This window comes from Vulpes lagopus, chromosome 13, assembly GCF_018345385.1.
Source record: "Vulpes lagopus strain Blue_001 chromosome 13, ASM1834538v1, whole genome shotgun sequence".
Lineage (NCBI taxonomy): Eukaryota > Metazoa > Chordata > Mammalia > Carnivora > Canidae > Vulpes > Vulpes lagopus.
In genome coordinates this window covers 37,144,789-37,163,352 of record NC_054836.1, presented here as the reverse complement: position 1 = coordinate 37,163,352, position 18,564 = coordinate 37,144,789, and the positions used below count along the sequence as shown (strand labels likewise).

The 18,564-nt window shown below is 37.1% G+C and overlaps 1 protein-coding gene across 2 annotated transcripts in view; it reads right to left on the bottom strand.

Annotated features, from left to right (window-relative positions):
- The window catches only part of STK31 (serine/threonine kinase 31), an 85,400-nt gene extending 74,907 nt beyond the window's left edge, over window positions 1-10,493 (bottom strand). For both annotated transcript variants that reach the window (XM_041727905.1, XM_041727906.1), the window contains exons 1-4: window positions 10,203-10,493; window positions 10,064-10,116; window positions 4,247-4,345; window positions 1,265-1,339 (exon numbers count right to left, since the gene is read on the bottom strand). In XM_041727905.1, coding sequence (XP_041583839.1) covers window positions 1,265-1,339; window positions 4,247-4,345; window positions 10,064-10,116; window positions 10,203-10,290 — 315 coding nt within the window. In that variant the 5' untranslated portion in view covers window positions 10,291-10,493. The remainder of the gene's footprint in view (window positions 1-1,264; window positions 1,340-4,246; window positions 4,346-10,063; window positions 10,117-10,202) is intronic.
- Window positions 10,494-18,564: the final 8,071 nt, after the last annotated feature.

Sequence of the window (18,564 nt, the reverse complement as noted above, 5' to 3'; positions counted from 1 at the left end):
TTAACTAGTTAACAAATGCCAAACAGTACTATTTCCAACAGTACCATTTCTCATTTTGGCTTTTTTTTTAAAACAGCTAGTATTTCAATAAACATAAATCTGTGATGCTTATGACCTCTCCTAACTCAAATGTTAAAATCAATCAACATTCCTAAATTCAAGTTGGAAACAGTAAAATCTGAAAAGAAAGGCCAAACTATCAAACTTCCTTGGATAAAATTAAACCCACCCCAGGTGTCAGACCTAGGAAATGAATCAAATTCACCCTCACCTCCAGTTCTGTATCTAATTTAGAAAGTAACAAAAGAAAAAGAGTTTATATCACAAGGTCAAAAGCCATCTTGCCCCTTACTTTAAAAAAGTTAAAGCCCAGGCAAAAACAAACACAATATATCTCCAGTTGTCAAACAGTGAGGAAAACGTCTAATTAGGTCTATTTCACTAAGATAAACCATTAGCTAGGATGGTAATAAATCAATAAACTTTTTTAAAGTTATTCTGAGCATTATTCAAATTGTTTCATCTTATCATCTCCTTATTACACTTTAAAAAATTTATAAAATATATACACAAGAAAATATTTTTAAATCCAGTAAAGCAATACAAGAAAAAAAAAAACAGTAAAGGAAAGCCTACAGAGATGTTTTTACACAGGCTGCAATGTGCAACTACCACCAGCTATTCTGAATCTCATCTCCACAAATCTTAAAATCTCCCTTGAGTTCATAATGTAAAAAAATTAAATACACAAGGAAAATTCATTACATTCAACCAAAGCATGAGAAAGCAGCAAGCAAATCTTCATTAATAATATGCAAATCAACTAAGCAAAAGATAAAAAGAACTTCTTAAGGATAGATCAAATGTTCTTTCCCTACTCAATCTTAATAGAATGAACTTTTAAAAGTTATTTAGCAAGGATCAAACATTAATGATTAAGAACCACTGGTCAGCAAATATCATCTACAAATTATGTAATCTACTCTTGGACAATCTGTGGTGATTATATGACAATTTAAATTCAGAAGAATATTCCTGAACCTGACCTTGATTTTTTTTAAGCTATTTATTTCTTTTCTGTTCACCAGGAAAAAAACATGTTTTAATCAATTTATAAGTTCAATTGAACCAGATCTTATTACTACTATGTATAAGCAAAGAAGGGCTAAATAAGCATCATATTTTGGAAACAAGATAATCATTAATTACTCAGGGCGAAAAAAAAAAAAAAAAAAAAAAAAAAAAGCTGAACACTTGTTCCTGCCTTTTCATCACTGATGATTTTCAGTACTTTGCATCTGTACCAACATTTATCTTCAGAAAATAATCCACCATAAATCTGTAAAGAGAAAAAGAAAGTGAAATTACTTGGCATTTTAATGATTCAAAGCATGCTACTGATCTATTGATCAGAATAATGGTTAGCACTTATTAAGTACTTACTATACGGCAATAAGCACTTTATATACAACTTATTTTATTCTCACAAATGTATGAGGCAGATATATCGTGTTCACCATTATAGGCCCAAAGTCATGAACCAGTAAGCAACAGAATCAGAATTCAAAGTCAGGCAATCTGACTTCAGAGTCCATAATGCAATTCTGCTTCCAAAAACAAAGAGGAAAGACATAAAAACAAAATTCAAAAAGAAGCATAAGCATCAAAGTCTTAAAATCACGCTGTTTCAATATCTGAAGACATAACTGGTACAATTAATTGTTCTTAAAATATAAACATGCCAAGTACATACCACTTAAGTCTAATTCACAACCATGTGGGAAATCCATGTGTCCTACCAGCCAAGAAAGAATTTTAGACTTTTTACTTTTTATAAAAAGACTCTAGTGCTATTAAATGAATAAAATTAAATTAGATATCCTTAATACTGAATTTTCATATAAGTTTATGTTAATTTAATTACGTTTAATTTTAAAAAACAAAGGAAAATTTACATACTTCAAGACCTCAGCACTATTGACATTTCAAACAGAATAATTCTTTGGCAAGGAAATGGGTCACAGGCTCTCTGTCCTGTGCACTGCAGGATTAGCAGCATCCCCCTTGGCCTCTACCTACAAGATGCCAGGTGCATACCCTCCAGTTGTAGCAACCAAAAATGTCTCCAGATATCGCCAAGTATCACCTGAGGGTGGGAGTGAAGAATACAAAATCGCCCAGGTTGATAACCACTTTAAATCAAACATTTTCAATGCAGGAAATTTTATTCCCAAGGGAATGAAAACTGGTTCAGGGGTAAGGGGTGTCTTCAAATTTACAATGGTTTATATCATTCCAAAGTTCAAACCTACCTGAAAACATAAACATACAATATGATTGTCAATATGTCTTGAAGGAAGGAGAATCATTAGGGGAAAAAATGCCTTAGAAGGGCATAATGAAAAGTTGAGGAACACTGCTTTAAGTGAAATAGAAAATTACTTTTAGGTATATCACTCTGAGGTAGGACAAACTCAGAGATTCTGAAGCAAAAGACATATACAGTATGAAATACAAAAATCCTCAACTCCCCAAAGCAACAAAGTACAATCAATTCAGACACACAACAGATATCTAACAGCAAATGTTACAAAGGATAGATGTGTTCAATAAGCACTAATTCTGATTCCCTCAGCTAACCTTCAACAACTGGAGGTCAAGAGAGGGCACAAGCAGCATGGTACACTATCCCAACTATCCTACTTCATTTTTCAGCAAGCAAAAAAATCCTAAAAATTTACAAATTGCATTCCCTTATCCATTCTGATGTTCCATGCCAAGCTACATTCTTTCCTTCTAATTTCTTCTTTTTGCACATTTTTATATATGCCATCAGGATTTTAATTATTTTAAAATAAAACAGAAGCACATTATTAAAAGAAAATCAAAATACATCAAAAAGGGTAAAGAGTAAGACTTCCTTCCCAACCCTCTTCACCATGCACCTCCTGAAAACATTTACACTAATTTTACATATGTGCTAGAATGTTTATGCTTTTTATTTACACAAATGGGCTCCTTTTACATACACTATTCTATACACTTAATTCCATATCAAAATATAATGTCTAGCCCTCTTACTTAAATAACCAGAGCTCTGAGCTGGGTGATGCAAACAAGGCATTCATGACACAATTTTTTTTTTAAGATTTTATTTATTTATTCATGAGACACACAGACGAGGCACAGGGAGAAGCAGGCTCCATGGAGGAAGCCGAATGTGGAACGATCTTGGGATGCCGGGATCGTGCCCTGAGCCAAAGGCAGACACTCAACTGCTGAGCCACCCAGGCATCCCACATGACACAAAATTTAAACAGGCACTCACTCTGTGCCTTAGAGTGCCTCCTTTAATTTAAATACCTCCTCATCACTCTCATACTTTGCTGGTAAGAATGAAAACTAGTTCAGTATTTCACCAAACTATTTGGCTAGTATCTACCAAAGTGAAGCTTGCCTACTGTATGACTTAGCAATTCTACTCCTAGGTATAAACTCAAAAGAATTAATACATCCAACAAAAAGCTATATAAGTATTTCACAGTAGCTTAATTGACAGTAATACAAACAATGCAAATGTCCATCAAAGGAGAATAATGGTGTATTTACACAATGAAATTTGCATAGCTTAAAAAGGAACTACCAAGACACAAATATGCACAATATGGAAGAATCTCAGAAACTGCTGAATGAAGCCAGACATACACAAGAGAGTACATACTGTATTTAAGAACAGTCAAGTGAATCTATGATGACATAATTCAGAATAATTAACTCTTGTCAGAGGGACTACTGACCAAGAATTGACTGAGAAAGGGCCTGCAGGAATTTTCTGGGATGATGGACTGTATTGATCTGGGTGATTATATAGATGCATAGATACATAAAAATTCATTCAGCTATACAGCTAAGACATGAACACATTACTGTATGTCTTAAGTTATTTAAAAAAAGAAAAGATCGTTAAACTACTCTATAAAGATAACTTTTACGGATTTTTTTTTTTTTCCAATCCATAACAAACGCAAGGATTCTATCTTGTTCACCACTGTATACTCAATGCTTACCTGGTACATGGCATATAGTCCATAAGTATTTTTTAAAGAATAAACTTACTATGACTACAGTTTACATAAGTTCTAAAAATCTGCCCTTTCTGTTCAAAAAATTCCAACAATTATAAAATCTAAGACATAAAAAAGCTATCGAGAGAGATGAAATAATTATATCCAAGAATATTACTCACCTTCTTTGGATCAAGATTCCCAAAAACTGAATTGGCATGGGGACAAACTTCAGAGAGTGAACAACCAATCTTCATAATATCCTTATTTCTACTAATACTCTAGAAGGAAGAATAGTTGTATTATAAAATTCGGTAAACTATTATTTGACGGTGTTACATAATTGAGAGTTCTATTAGCATAATACTTAAAAGATTCTGAAGCATTAGAAATTAAATCAAATTAGGGGTGTCTAGGTGGCTCACTCGGTTAAGTGTCTACTTTCAGCTCAGGTTGTGATCTCGAGGTCCTGGGATCGAACTTGCATGGGGCTCCCTGCTTGGCAGAGAGTCTGCTTCTCCTCTCTGTCCCTCCCCTCATTCATGTTCTCTCTCTAAAATAAAAATCTTTAAAAAAAAATCAAATTCTTACAGCAGTATTTTTTGTAATTCAAATGAATTCTTGTAAGAAATGGTTCTAGGTAAGGAATTTTTACTTTGCAGTGAGTTCAAATTACTTGGAATTCAAACTAAGAAATCAAATACTATTAAATCATGAGAAGAGGTAACTTTATATTTTTTAAAGATTTATTTATTCATGACAGAGAGAGAGAGAGAGGTAGAGACACAGGAGGAGGGAGAAGCAGGCTCCATGGCGGGAACCCCACATGGGACTCGATCCCAGGACTCCAGGATCACGCCCTGGGCCAAAGGCAGGCGCTAAACCGCTGAGCCACCCAGGGATCCCCGAGAAGAGGTAACTTTAAACAACTATCTCTGGATTGTTCTTCAGATCAAATTCTAATTGCTCAAAATGGACAGCATTTTTTAGTCAAATAACATGAGTTTTCTCTTATATTTGTTGCTGGGTAAAGGAAACAAATGTAAAAAATTTCAAAATGTAGGGGTGCCTGGGTGGCTCAGTTGGTTGAGTGTCTGCCTTTGGCTCAGGTCATGATCCCGGCATCCTGGGATCAAGTCCCACACTGGGCTCCCTGTTCAGCAGGGAGCCTGCTTCTCCCTCTACCCCTTCTCCTGCTTGTTGTGCTCTGCCTCATGCTCTCTTTCAAATAAACAAATTTTTTAAAAATTTCAAAATGTATATGATTCACTATACACAAATACTGCAGTCTAGGTAGTAAATTCATTTCTCATGGATATAGGCTAAAATTCTGAAACTCTTTTAAAATAGTTTAAGTATATACTACAATTGAACAAATAAGTATATATACCATAATGATAGCAGGGAGGAAGAAATTACAAACAAGGGGAGAAGGCTAGTATGATCTTGCACTGTTAGATGAAAACTGGAAGGTATTCGTATGAACTCATAGTAGGCATCGGTATGTGTATACGTATTTGTGTAGGTGTATATGCATACATGAAAAGAAGACACAAAAATATAGATGTGTATATGTGTAAGTTTTCATAAATATATATTTCCCAGCTCTTTCTGCTGAAAGGGCCTAAAAATCAATGACACTCCTGTAGCAATAAGCAAAAACCTAGTGTCCAGATCTTGATTTCTAAACATCATTCTCCAATAAAAGGAATCAGGGTTCCTTGGAAAGTGATAGATTTCAGGAGTTAGGAAAGTAAACGATGATCCTGGAACTTCTGGTGGTGCCAGAAAGTAAAGAAATACTCAAAAAAGAAATGGAGGCATGTTTAAAAGGCATAGCAGCCAATGTAAACAACCTCTTGATGCCCAAAGCTGGAATAATTCAAACAAAATAGTGACAGAATTGGTTTATAACCCATGGAATAAATAACCATGAGCCCATATTTCTTTAAATAATTGAATAAATGACTGAAGCAGATAGAGTTCTTCCTTACAGAAGAATTCCAATTAATAAATGCAGCTGGGAGAAACAGAAAATCTTTAGGCAAAGACCATAGTAATAAATAATAAAATTTGTGGATGAAAAGGTAGAAGAAAAACAAGATTAGATAATTTCAATGTATCTCCCTCTAAAACATCAATTAAAAAAGAACTTTAAAGTGAAGGAACTCAGCAGTGAATGAACACCTTAAACAAGCGAAGCAACCTCATTTTCAATAATGACATAGCAATACCATGAATCCCCAATATGATACACTAACAAGGACACGGTATCATTTCTGTAGTATTATTGCCAATCTATGAAAAACTATCAAATAAATCTAAACTGAGGAATATTCTATTAAATAACCAGTACTCATCAAAAATGTCAGTCATGAAAGACAAAAATAAATAAAAGAATTATCAAAGTCAGAGGAGGGGATCCCTTGGCTCAGCGGTTTAGCGCCTGCCTTCGGCCCAGGGTGTGATCCTGGAGTCCGAGGATCAAGTCGCGCATCCAGCTCCCTGCATGGAGCCTGCTTCTCCCTCTGCCTGTGTCTCTGCCTTTCTCTCTGTATCTCTCATGAATAAATAAATAAAATCCTAAAAAAAAAATTTTTTCTTAATGTCAGAGGAGACTAAAAATACAGGACAACTAAATACAATGTGGGATCTTGGAAGAGAAAAATACACAATGAAAAAATTCCTGAAATTTGAGTAAGGGCTGCAGTTAACAGCATGATACCAATGTTAGTTTCCTGGCTTTGATAATTATATTGTGGTTATGTAAAATGTTAGCAATAACCAAAGCTAGATGAAGGGTATAAAGAAAGACTGTACTAATGGCTAACAGATCCGTGAAAAAATGTTCAAAATTACTCAGCATTAGAGAACTATAAATCAAAACCACAATAAGATACCATCTCACGCCAGTCAGAATGGCAAAAGTTAACAAGTCAGGAAACGAGACGTTGGCAAGGATACAGAGAAAGGGGAACCCTCTACACTGTTGGTGGGAATACAAACTGGTGCAGTCAAGCTGAAAAACAGCAACGAGGTTCCTTAAAAAGTTAAAAATAGAACTACCCTATGACCCAGCAATTGCACTACTAGGTATTTACCCAAAAGGTATAAAAATACAGATTCAAAGGGACATATGCACCCCTGTTTATAGAAGCAATGTCACAAAAGCCAAAATATGTAAAGAGCCCAGATGTACATCAACAGATGAATGGATTAATATGATGTGATACACATACATACACATACCTACACACACACACACACACACACACCCCGGAATATTACTCAGCCATCAAAAAAATGAAATCTTGCCATTTGCAATGATGTGGATAGAACCAGAGGATATGGGATCCCTGGGTGGCGCAGCGGTTTAGCGCCTGCCTTTGGCCCAGGGCGCGATCCTGGAGAACCGGGATTGAATCCCCATGGAGCCTGTTTCTCCCTCTGCCTATATCTCTGCCTCTGTGTGTGTGTGTGTGTGTGTGACTATCATAATTAAATAAAAATTTAAAAAAAAAAAGAACCAGAGAATATTATGCTAAACCAAGTAAGTCAGAAAAAGACAAATATATGATTTCACTCATATGTGGATTTTAAGAAGTAAAACAGATGAACATAGGGGAAGGGAAGGAAAAACAGAATAAGATAAAAACAGAGAGGGAGGTGCTTGTGTGGCTCAGTCAGTTAAGTGTCTGCCTTCAGCTCAGATCACAATCCCGGGATTCCGTGATCAAGCGCCACATCGGGCTCCTTGCTCAGCAGGAAGCCTACTTCTCCCTCTGCTCCTCAGCCCACTTGTGCTCGCTCTCTCAAATAAGTAACATCTTTAAAACAAAAACAAAGAAAAAAATAGAGGGAGGCAAACCATAAGAAACTCTTAATCATAGGAAACAAACTGAGGGTTGCTAGAGGGGAGGTGGCTAGGGAGATGGGGTACCTAGGAGATGGACATTAAGGAGGGCACTTTATGTTATGAACCCTGGGTGTTCTATACAATTAAGTCACTGAATTCTACCTCTGAAACTAATAATACACTATAAGTTAACTAAAATGAATTTAAATTAAAAAATTCTTTAAAAAGGCTGTACTAAAAAAATAAATTAAAAAAATAAAAAAATAAAAAAAAATAAAAAGGCTGTACTAATTTTATGACCTTCCTATAAGTGTTATTTCAAAATAAACATATACATATGTTCTTTAAAAATACATCAGCAAAATATTCAGTAAGGCTAGAAAGAACATGATTATCTCTGATTACTGAAAAAAAAAAAAAAAAAAAACTCGGAAAGAGCCATTCCAAAGACATCATGCTGAGTATCAGTATTACTACAAAGGAAAAAAGGAAACTGAATTTAAACTGACCCAAAACACTATAGAAGAGCTGATAGGATTGAATAGTTTCTATAGACTATATGGTCTACTATCCTTAAAATATTTACTATCTTATCTTTTACAGGATAAATTTGCTGACTCCTGGTTTAAGTAATACCTCCAAATTCAATCAACAGCTTCACATAATGGTCAACTGAAATCAAAGTCTACAGCTGCACTGACCATATACAATAGCCAATACCCACTTGAAATGTAGCTAGTCTGATCGGAGATATACCCTAAGTCTAAAATACATACCAGATTTCAAAACTTAATATGAAAAAGGAAAATGAAATACCTATAAATATATCTGTGTGGACTGCATTTTGAAATATTTTAGATACACTAAGTTAAATAAAATATATTTAATATAATGTATTTCACCTGTTTCTCTTTTTAATGTGTCTGCTAAATTTCAAATTATTTATGCGGCTCACATATTTCCACTGGGCAGGGACAATCTAAAAATCTTTATTTATATATATTTTTTTAAGAGATGTTGGGGAGGCAAGGGTTAGGAAGAGAATTTTAAGCAGACTTCACACCCAGTACAGAAGCCAATGTGGGGCTAGATCTCACAACCCTAAGATCATGACCTGGGCCAAAATCAAGAGCTGGATGCTTAACTGACTGAGCTACCCAGGTGCTCCTAGAAAATCTTTATGCTATCAGCTTAAGCATATTTATCACCTAAACTGGGACGCTGTTGAGAATGACACAGCTGTTACTAATACAGAGACAACTGGCATAGAATATACTGGCGTCCTTTAGAAAATATCTGCATAAGCAGAGACACAAATTACCACAAGTTTTCTATGAATATCACCCTTCTACAATGTTTTCTATATTGATTTTAAAACTCTGGGCTAATCACAGTCTTCTACAAGTTTTCTTCTCATAAATTCTATTTCCCACATTGCCAATTCACTCTACCCTCCACAAAAGAGTTCTCATACTGCAGGAAGTATAGAAAAAATGTCATTCTCTTCCCTCTCACATCACACGCAGTTCGCAAAGTTAAAAATTAGCAAGTAATTACGTGCACTAGGGGGATTTACCTTAAATTCTGGAACATAAGCATTTTGGTGCTATTATCTTTAAAACTAAGAAAACTTATCTGACTTGAAGTCTGACAATAGAAAATTATAAATGTTCCACTAGTGCTTCCAATTTTATGATGAAAAAGTTATTCTATCTCAAATTCAAAACCAAGCCATTTAAAAAAAAAAAAAAAAAGACACTTAAAAACATAATCTTTTAAGAAACAATTTTATAAAAGACCCCTAGATGGGGCTGTAACTTCACAAATACAAGTTTCTTAGCACATTCAGTAATTTTGCAGCCTAGCTTTTTGGTGTTCAATTGAGTGTAATACTGAAACCACAATTATAATCTTGCTTTCTTTTTTTAACTCAGTGTATTATAAGCATACTACTCATAAGGCAGGTAGTAAGTCTCAGCTGTAGCCACTTGTCTTCTAATTTCTTGTGTTAATGCAAAGAATAATGAGGCACTGAGAATGACAAGGATATCTGTATTTGGGGGGTTTTATTTTTGTTTTTGTTGGGCAGAACCTGGGTTAGTGGAGGAAGGAGAGGGAGGAGGAAATCAATCAGGCTATTTACCTGGGCCCAAAATGTTACTGCATCTTCCACATGACTTCCAACCACATCTTCAACTAAAACCAAATCAAAATGCAATGAAAATTAGAAATTAATCAAAACCATGTAGCTCTTACATCGAAAAATAATTTGGGGTCAGTACCTTTATTGTAATGCTTATCTTCCTCCATCTGGACAATTCCTGAAAAGCTAAAACAATACCTTGAATTTAGTTCTAAAAATCTGTGCATTTACAATGAATAACGACTATATAATGTTCAAATTCATACAGGTATGTTTTTTTTTTCCTAAATAATCAAAATTCAAACTCTTACCAAAAAAGACCTCAGGGATTTTCTTCAATATTTAATTCTTTTATCTGAGAATACTGTATTCTGCATTTCACCATATACAATCTATCTTTGAAATTCTCTCTTCCCCTAGGCTTTAACAAATTTACACTGTAGTGGATATCTAGGCATATTTAGATCAGTTACATAAATCAATACTTCAGAACAATGTGCATATTGTTTCAAAGTAACCGATGCCCTCCCAGAGGAGAGTATGGATTCTAGAGTTCAAACAAAAAGAAACACTACAAATATACAGAGAAGGAATGCTTCAGACTGGTAATCAATCTTACTTAAAAGGTATAGTGGTCTCTACTTCTGAAGATACCCCCGTAACCAAAGGCTGCAAAATGAATCAAATTTTGCCCATTACATCAAAACTAATTTTCATTACATAATATACTTTCCAACTCCGAAATATTTCAAAACAAATGTCTACCCGTTTATCGTTTCATCATTAATGCACTTTAGGCTCTAAGAGCTTTAAAAGTTAACACTAAAGTTTCAAATGCTCTCTCAACTCTGGAAAGAGATAAATTAAGCTGTCACAAGAAAAAAAAAATCAAAAAAAGAAAAGTTTCATTTCTTCTGATTTGTTACACCTGAAAAAGTTTCCTGTACATTAAATGGCATGAATATATCTTCACAAGTACTGTTCTCCACCAATGGCTAAAAAAATAATAAAATTTTTAATTGAGCAAAAAGTCGTAATACCAAGTTGGAATCAGTTTGAAGAGGCTCATTTCTCTAGAAGCCACTGATTCAAACTGAAAATGTCAGAAATCCCAAGTTCATCCTTAAGACCTTATTTCAAAGGCGGTCGGGACTTCACCCACGACGACTATGAAGAAACTGACGCCGCGCCTGCTTCCGACGAAACTGGATTACCGGTCGGCACTTCCCAAACTCGAATTCATGGCGAGAATCTGGAATGGGCAGCTCCTGGTCACTCACTTTATGAGGTATTTTGAAGCTTAAATGGCACAGAACTTGCTGGCAGGGAAAATTCCACCCCACTACGGGCCCGAGAGACCCCATCTCCACCGAGAACACTCAGGCCCGAGCTACCTGCAAGCCGGTTCGCCGCCCAGCACCCCCCGCAAAAGCTGGGGCGCCCTCCCCCTCAGGAGTGGGCGGCGATTCCAAGGCGAAGGCAGGCCAGGAAACGGGCCTCGGCCCATACGTGGGGCACCGAAACCGCAACGACGGGTGAAAAGACGGTCCCTTAGGTGGCCGCTACCGAACCTACCAAAATATCTACTACTGACCTCACACTTTCCGCCACAGAAGTTTTAGAAAAGTGTCCTCGGCCCCACATGCTGGGCCCTCGGCCCTCCACGCGCCACCGCAGCCAGCCGTCAGCCCGCCGTCGCGCACGTGCAGACACTTACCGCGCGCGCAGAGGCCGCTCCGGCTTCGCACTGCGCTTGCGCGCACGACGCTGCGCCTTCTGCCAAGCTTGCTGGGAGTGGCTGCTTCGTCCACGTGACAACAGAGCCTGGGGCCTGGCGCGGGGGCGGGGCCGCGCATGCGGGGAGCTGCGCACGGAGTCCGTGTCTCTGGGATTGTTTCTGGGCCTCTTCGCCGCTCGCTGGGTGTCTTGATGGCGATTCACTCTACAAGGCTTCAAATAAGGACGATAGATAGTGGTTTGGATTCCATAGTCTTTGCTAATTTGCTCACAGTGATTTAAATTTTAAAGGAGCCAAGTTGGGATCCCCGGGTGGCGCAGCGGTTTGGCGCCTGCCTTTGGCCCAGGGCGCGATCCTGGAGACCCAGGATCGAATCCCACGTCGGGCTCCCAGTGCATGGAGCCTGCTTCTCCCTCTGCCTGTGTCTGTGCCTCTCTCTCTTTCTGTGTGCCTATCATAAACAAATAAAAAAAATTAAAAGAGCCAAATTAGAAGTATCCCAAACATTCGTTTTACAAGATGGAAAGTGAGTTTGGTAAATGAGAACGCGGTTTCTAGATTAGTGGCTTTACAAGCATTTCTTAGCCCCACGTTGGCACCAGATCATTCTCATGTTGCAGCCTTTTCACGACACTAAAGGACAAAAATTTATACAGCTTGGCTCTGCGGTTATCTGCAGATCTTAACACTTCGTGGCAAACCTTGCTCAACAGTTAAAAATTATCTCCGGCTTGATTAAGGTGTGATTGACACTCCGTAAGCTGCAGGTATTAACAGTGCACAATTGGTACGTGAACATATGTGTACACATCCTCACAAGGTAACAATCATTTCCTTCGCCCGCCCCCCAAAGTTTTCCTCGTGCGCCCCTGAAGTACGTGGCTCCCCGCACCTACCCTATGTGACAGGTTCTGCTTCCTGTCGTCCTACATGAGTTTGCATTTTCTAGAATTTGATGTTAATGGTAACCTTCAAATTTGCAGATATTTTCTCCCAGTTTGTAGCTTATCTTTTCATTCTCTAAAAAGGGTATTGGGGCAGCCTGGGTGGCTCAGCGGTTTAGCGCCGCCTTCGGCCCAGGGCATGACCCTAGAGACCCGGGATCGAGTCCCATGTGGGGCTCCCGTATGGAGCCTGCTTCTCCCTCTGCCTGTGTCTCTCCTGAATAAACGAATTTTTAAAATCTTTAAAAAAAATAAACTAAAAAGGGTATTTCAAAGAGCAAAAGTTCTTAGTTTTGATGAAATCCAATCTATGTTTTGTCTTTATTGGATCATACTTTTGTGTTGTATTTAAGAAATCACTAGCTAACCCAGTTTACAAACGTTTTCTATATTTCCTTCTAGAAGTTTTATATGTTTAATTTAGCCTCTTTTTTTTAAGATCTATAATCCGTTTTAGGTTCATTTTCTGTATAAGATGCAAAGCATGAGAAGTTTGTATTTCTACATTCGGATTTCTAGTTTTTCCCGCACGATTTGTTGAAAATATCTTTATTTTTCCATTGAATTGCCTTGACGTCAGTGTCAAAAATCAATGGACTGTATTTGTGTAGGACTATTTTTGGATTATCTATTCTGTTATACTGATCTGTTTGCTTTCTTTAGTCTAATACCACATCATCTTGATTATAGTAAGTCTTTTATAGTAATTTTATATTACAGCAGTTTTATAATAAGTCTTAAAGATAGGTACTGAAAGCCTTCCAATCTTGTTCTTTCTCAAAGTTGATTTAGCTTTACAATTCTATGTGAATTTTAGAATTAACTTATCAATGTCTACATACACAAAGTCTGCTGAGATTTTTATTGGAATTACATTGAATTTATACATGTTTGAGAATTGACATCTTAATATGGAGTCTTATGATCTAAGAACATTCTATATATCCCCATTTATTTAGATATTCCTTTATTTCTCTGAGCAATGTTTTGTATTTTTCAATGTAAAATTATTTTACATCTTTTATCTAACTTATCCCTAACAATTTTTATACTATTGTAAATGGTATTATTTTAATTTCAATTTTTAGTTGTTTTATTGTTAGTATATAGTAATATAATTTTTGCATATTGATCTTCTGCACCCTTGCTAAATTCATTTATTTCTAGTGAGTTTTTAAAATGTATTTAATAGAATTATCTACCTATATGATATCATATTCAAATAAAGGCTTTTTCCTTCCAATCTATCCAGATCTTTTATTTATCTTTCTTTATTGCAGTGGCTAGAACCTCCACTATGTGGAATAGAAGTGCTGAGGACAGTCATCCTTACCAAGTTCCTAATCTTAGGAGGAAAGCATTTGGCTTTCAGCATTAGGTATGATGTTAACTGTCAGTTTTTAGTAAATAGCCTTTATCGGATTGAAGAAATTGCCTTATTTCTTGAATTAATGTCTTGAATGTGTGTTGAATTTTGTCTTGAATTTTGTGAAATGCGTGTACATCTATTAGGTGATCAAGTGGTTCTTTTTTAGTTTGTTAATATGATGAATTACATTGATTAATTTTCAAATGTTAAGCCAAGCTTCCATTCCTTGGATTATACCATTTGATTATGATGTGTTTCCTTTTTATACATTCTCATATTTTTTAAAGGTTTTTTTATTTATTTGAGAGAGAGAGCATGAGCACCAGCAAGAGAAGAAGCAGAGGGAGAGGGAGAAGCAGACTCCCACCTGAGCAGGGAGCCTGACATAGGGCTCAATCCCAGGAAACTAGGATCATGACCTCAGCCAAAGGCAGACAACTAACCAACTGAGCCACTCAGGTGCCCCTTTTCTTGTATTATATTTGCTAAAATTGTTAAGAATTTTTGCATATATATTTGAGAGGAATTAGCCTGAAACTTTGTTTTCTTGTGATGTCTTTGTTTTGTTTTCATATTTGAGTAATGCTGGCCACATAGAATAAGTTGTAAAGAATTCCCAAGTTCAATTTTCTAGAAAAGGCTACATAGAATTAGTAATCTTTACTCCTTAAATATTTGGTAAAATTCACAGTGCAGCCACCTGGGCCTGGAATTTTCTTTGTGGGAAGGTTTTTAAGTACAAATTAATTTCTTTATTTGATATATGAGCTAATGGTATATAATATAGAGCTAATCAGGTTTTCTATTTATTATTGAATGAGCTTCAGTTTTTGTATTTCAAGGAATTTATTTCAATCTGTCAAATTCATTGGCATAGGGATACCTGAGTGGCTCAGCGGTTGAGCGTCTCCCTTTAGCTCAGGGTGTGATCCCAGTCTGGGGATCGAGTCCCACATCAAACTCCTTGCGAGGAGCCTGCTTCTCCCTCTGCCTGTGTCTTTGCCTCTCTCTCTGTCTGTCTCTCGTGAATATATAAAATCTTTTTAAAAAATTCATTGGCATAAAGTTGTTTATAATATTCCCTTGTTATCCGTCTAATATCTGTATAATATATAGTGATGTCATCACTCTCATTCCTAATATTGGTGATTTGTTCTCTCTATCCTTTTCTGATGAGTCTAGCTATACCAATTTTACTGGTCTTCTGAAATAGTGTTTTGTTTTATTAATTTTCTCTATTGCCTTTCTGTTTCCTATTTTTGCTCTAGTCTTTACTATTCCCTTTTTCCTAATTATTTTGGTTTTCATTTGCCCTTTTTCTGCTTCCTTAAGGTGAAAACTGAGGTTACTTGAGATCTTCCTTTTCTGATATAGCATTTGGTACTATGAATTTTCCTATAAGTACTATTTTAGCTGAATCACACAGATATTGTTATGTTTTCATTTTTATTCAGTTAAAAGTACTTTGAGTCCTTTATTTTTTTTCTTTGATCCATGGATTATTTAGATAGGTATTATATAACTTTCAAATTTTGGAGATTCCCAGATATCTGTTATTGATATCTAATTTAATTTCACTGTGGTCAGAGAACATCATGATCTGAATCATCTTAAAGGTATTGAGACTTGTTTTGTGACCTAGAATATGGTCAATCTTAGTAAATGTTACCTGAGCATTAAAAAAAGGGGGGGAGGTGGGTAATTCTACTACTATTGTATTGAGAGTTCCATGAATGTCAATTACATAAAGTTGGTTAATAGTTCAAGTCTTCTATATCTCACTGACCTACAAAACACTTTGGTCAAGGGAGCCCCCTGGGTCATTAACTCTGACACAAGCCTGTAGAACCTGAAAAGTATCTGAGGCATGAAGCAAGAGCTTTCAATGTAGGATTCTATCAGCTTCTGAGTATATCTCAATTATGTATATTTAGGTACTTCAGAAATAAAGAGTGGAGCCAGACCCATTATACTTACTGAGATGGACTTTGGTCAGGACTCCATTTATCACTGGGCTTGCATAAAACCAGAGGACTACAATTGTGTTTTGGGTCCTTTGGGATCCATATTAGCTCAGACTCTATATCTAAAAATCCTTGGTTGAGAGCAGCCCCAGTGGCTCAGCAGTTTAGTGCTGCCTTTAGCCCAGGGCGTGACCCTGGAGACCCGGGATCATTGGGCTCCCTGCATGGAGCCTGCTTCTCCCTCTGCCTGTGTCTCTGCCTCTCTTTCTCTCTGTGTCTTTCATGAATAAATAAATAAAATCTTTAAAAAAAAAAAAAAAAGCCTTGGTTGAAAAATCTGAGTATTTCTCTTTCTCCACTGCATATACCCTGGTAAATGGCTGCCTCTTTAGGGAAGGATAAAAGTGTTGTTTATCATATATACTTGAGGACTCTTCCTAAGGGAATCTGGGCTTTTCCTTCCATCAGTGGGCTCTAGATCTGACCTGCCTGAGACTGAAAACTGGGTGAGGAATCCAGTAGTTATACAAGTGGATAAACAAGTCAAATAACAGGGCAGCCCCGGTGGCTCAGCGGTTTAGCGCCACCTTCAGCCCAGGGCCTGAAACTGGAGACCCGGAATCGAGTCCCACATGAGGCTCCCTGCATGGAGCCTGCTTCTCCCTCTGCCTGTGTCTCTTGCCTCTCTCCCTCTCTCTGTCTCTAATAAATAAATAAAGTCTTAAAAAGAAACAAGTCAAATAACAAACTAATCAGCTGTCCTTCTGTCTTGCCCCTTGAAACATCATGATCTTAAACTCCTTCACAGATCCATGTTTTGGTACCCATTAATTACGACCATTGGGGTACATCCTGGGTGGTTCAGCGGTTGAGCATCTGCCTTTGGCTTAGGGCATGATCCCAAGTCAGGGATCCAGTCCCGCATCGGGCTCCCTGCAAGAAGCCTGCTTCTCCCTTTGTCTATGTCTCCACCTCTCTTTGCACGTGTCTCATGAATAAATAAATAAAATCTTTAAAAAAATTATATCCATTGGTATCTGACAATTAGGTTCCACAATTTGGCCTTCAGCCCTTCTGCATCCCATCATCGATGCTGATATCAAGGAGCCCAGTGTCATGGCAGCATCTTCTACCATCAATTCTAGCCTATAGAGATCAGCCTTAGCCAGGCTTCTCAAAGTCGCCAGTATATTCTTCACCATTACATTTTTTATTGCCCCAGTTATGAGTGTCATCTGAGCCTTCCCAGGGAAAGCACTCAGTGGTAGCTTCTCAAGTTTCAAACAACAAATCCATTCTAACACTGTGACTTCCTTGAGCTTTGTGACCCCTTCCGCAATACCATGCCAAATAAATTCTAGCATTTCCACCATACCTTCCAGATGCCATCCTAGCAGTGTGTTAGGACGAACTCCAGATACCCAAGGTATTAAAACTCAAGTCAAGAGTTTAAGTGCTACCATGTTACTTTCTCCTATCAGGCCTTATATTCCATCCCCTCTAACACCCTCAAGATCTACTCCCAAGCATGCTTCATGGGCTCCTGTCAATACATCTTAACCAGAACCTGCAGTTTATTCAGATTGTAACCTATCCTCCTATTAGAAAGGACTGTATTTCCCCAGTAAGGGTATGCTGAGACCTGACCCTAGTTATCAGTTTGGAATTAAGGAGAGGTAGCAGGGATAAGTCTTAAGGACGACAAGTGTCATCTTACAATGCAAGTGCCCCAGATAAATTCTTTGTAGGATCTCCACGTAAGTGAAGGCTGCTCTCCATCCAAAAAAGTGGAGGAGGGGAGGCCGCTTCTGCAGCTCAGAGAATCAAGGAAACATGAAGGCTCAAGATTCTCAGACTCACAAACACAAATGTTCCCACCCTATGATTCAAAGTTCCAGTCTTTTCCTGTCAACATGCTGACTTTGTTGGAGGAGATAATCAAGGCTGTGTCTTCAGTTTCCTTTACTATTTGGGTTGGATTGTCAGCACAGATTGCCAACATCTGCTGATTAGATTTTCCTTAAAGGGTGCTATAGAGACACTCTGGCTTTCACAGCATGCCTTGACTTAAATAGCTAACATGAATCTATGTCATTTTCTTTTTTCAAAGTTTTGTTAATGCAGTTAACAATAACTAACCAACACCTCCATTTTTATAATTTCCATTAGTCCCATTCCATTGTAATGTCACAGCTACTATATAACCTAATACTTCACCTTCCACCCACACTCTACCCACATCTTTTATATATATATATATAATATTAGATATTATATAATATAATTATATAATATAATATTATATAATATAATATAATATTAGAGAGAGAGAGAGAGAGAGAAACAGGCAGAGGGAGAAGCAGGCTCCATACAGGAATCCCGATGCTGGACTCGATCCTGGGTCTCCAGGGTCATGCCGTGGGCTGAAGGTGGCGCTAAACCACTAAGCCACTGGGGCTGCCCTAATCTAATACAGTAACTGTGAC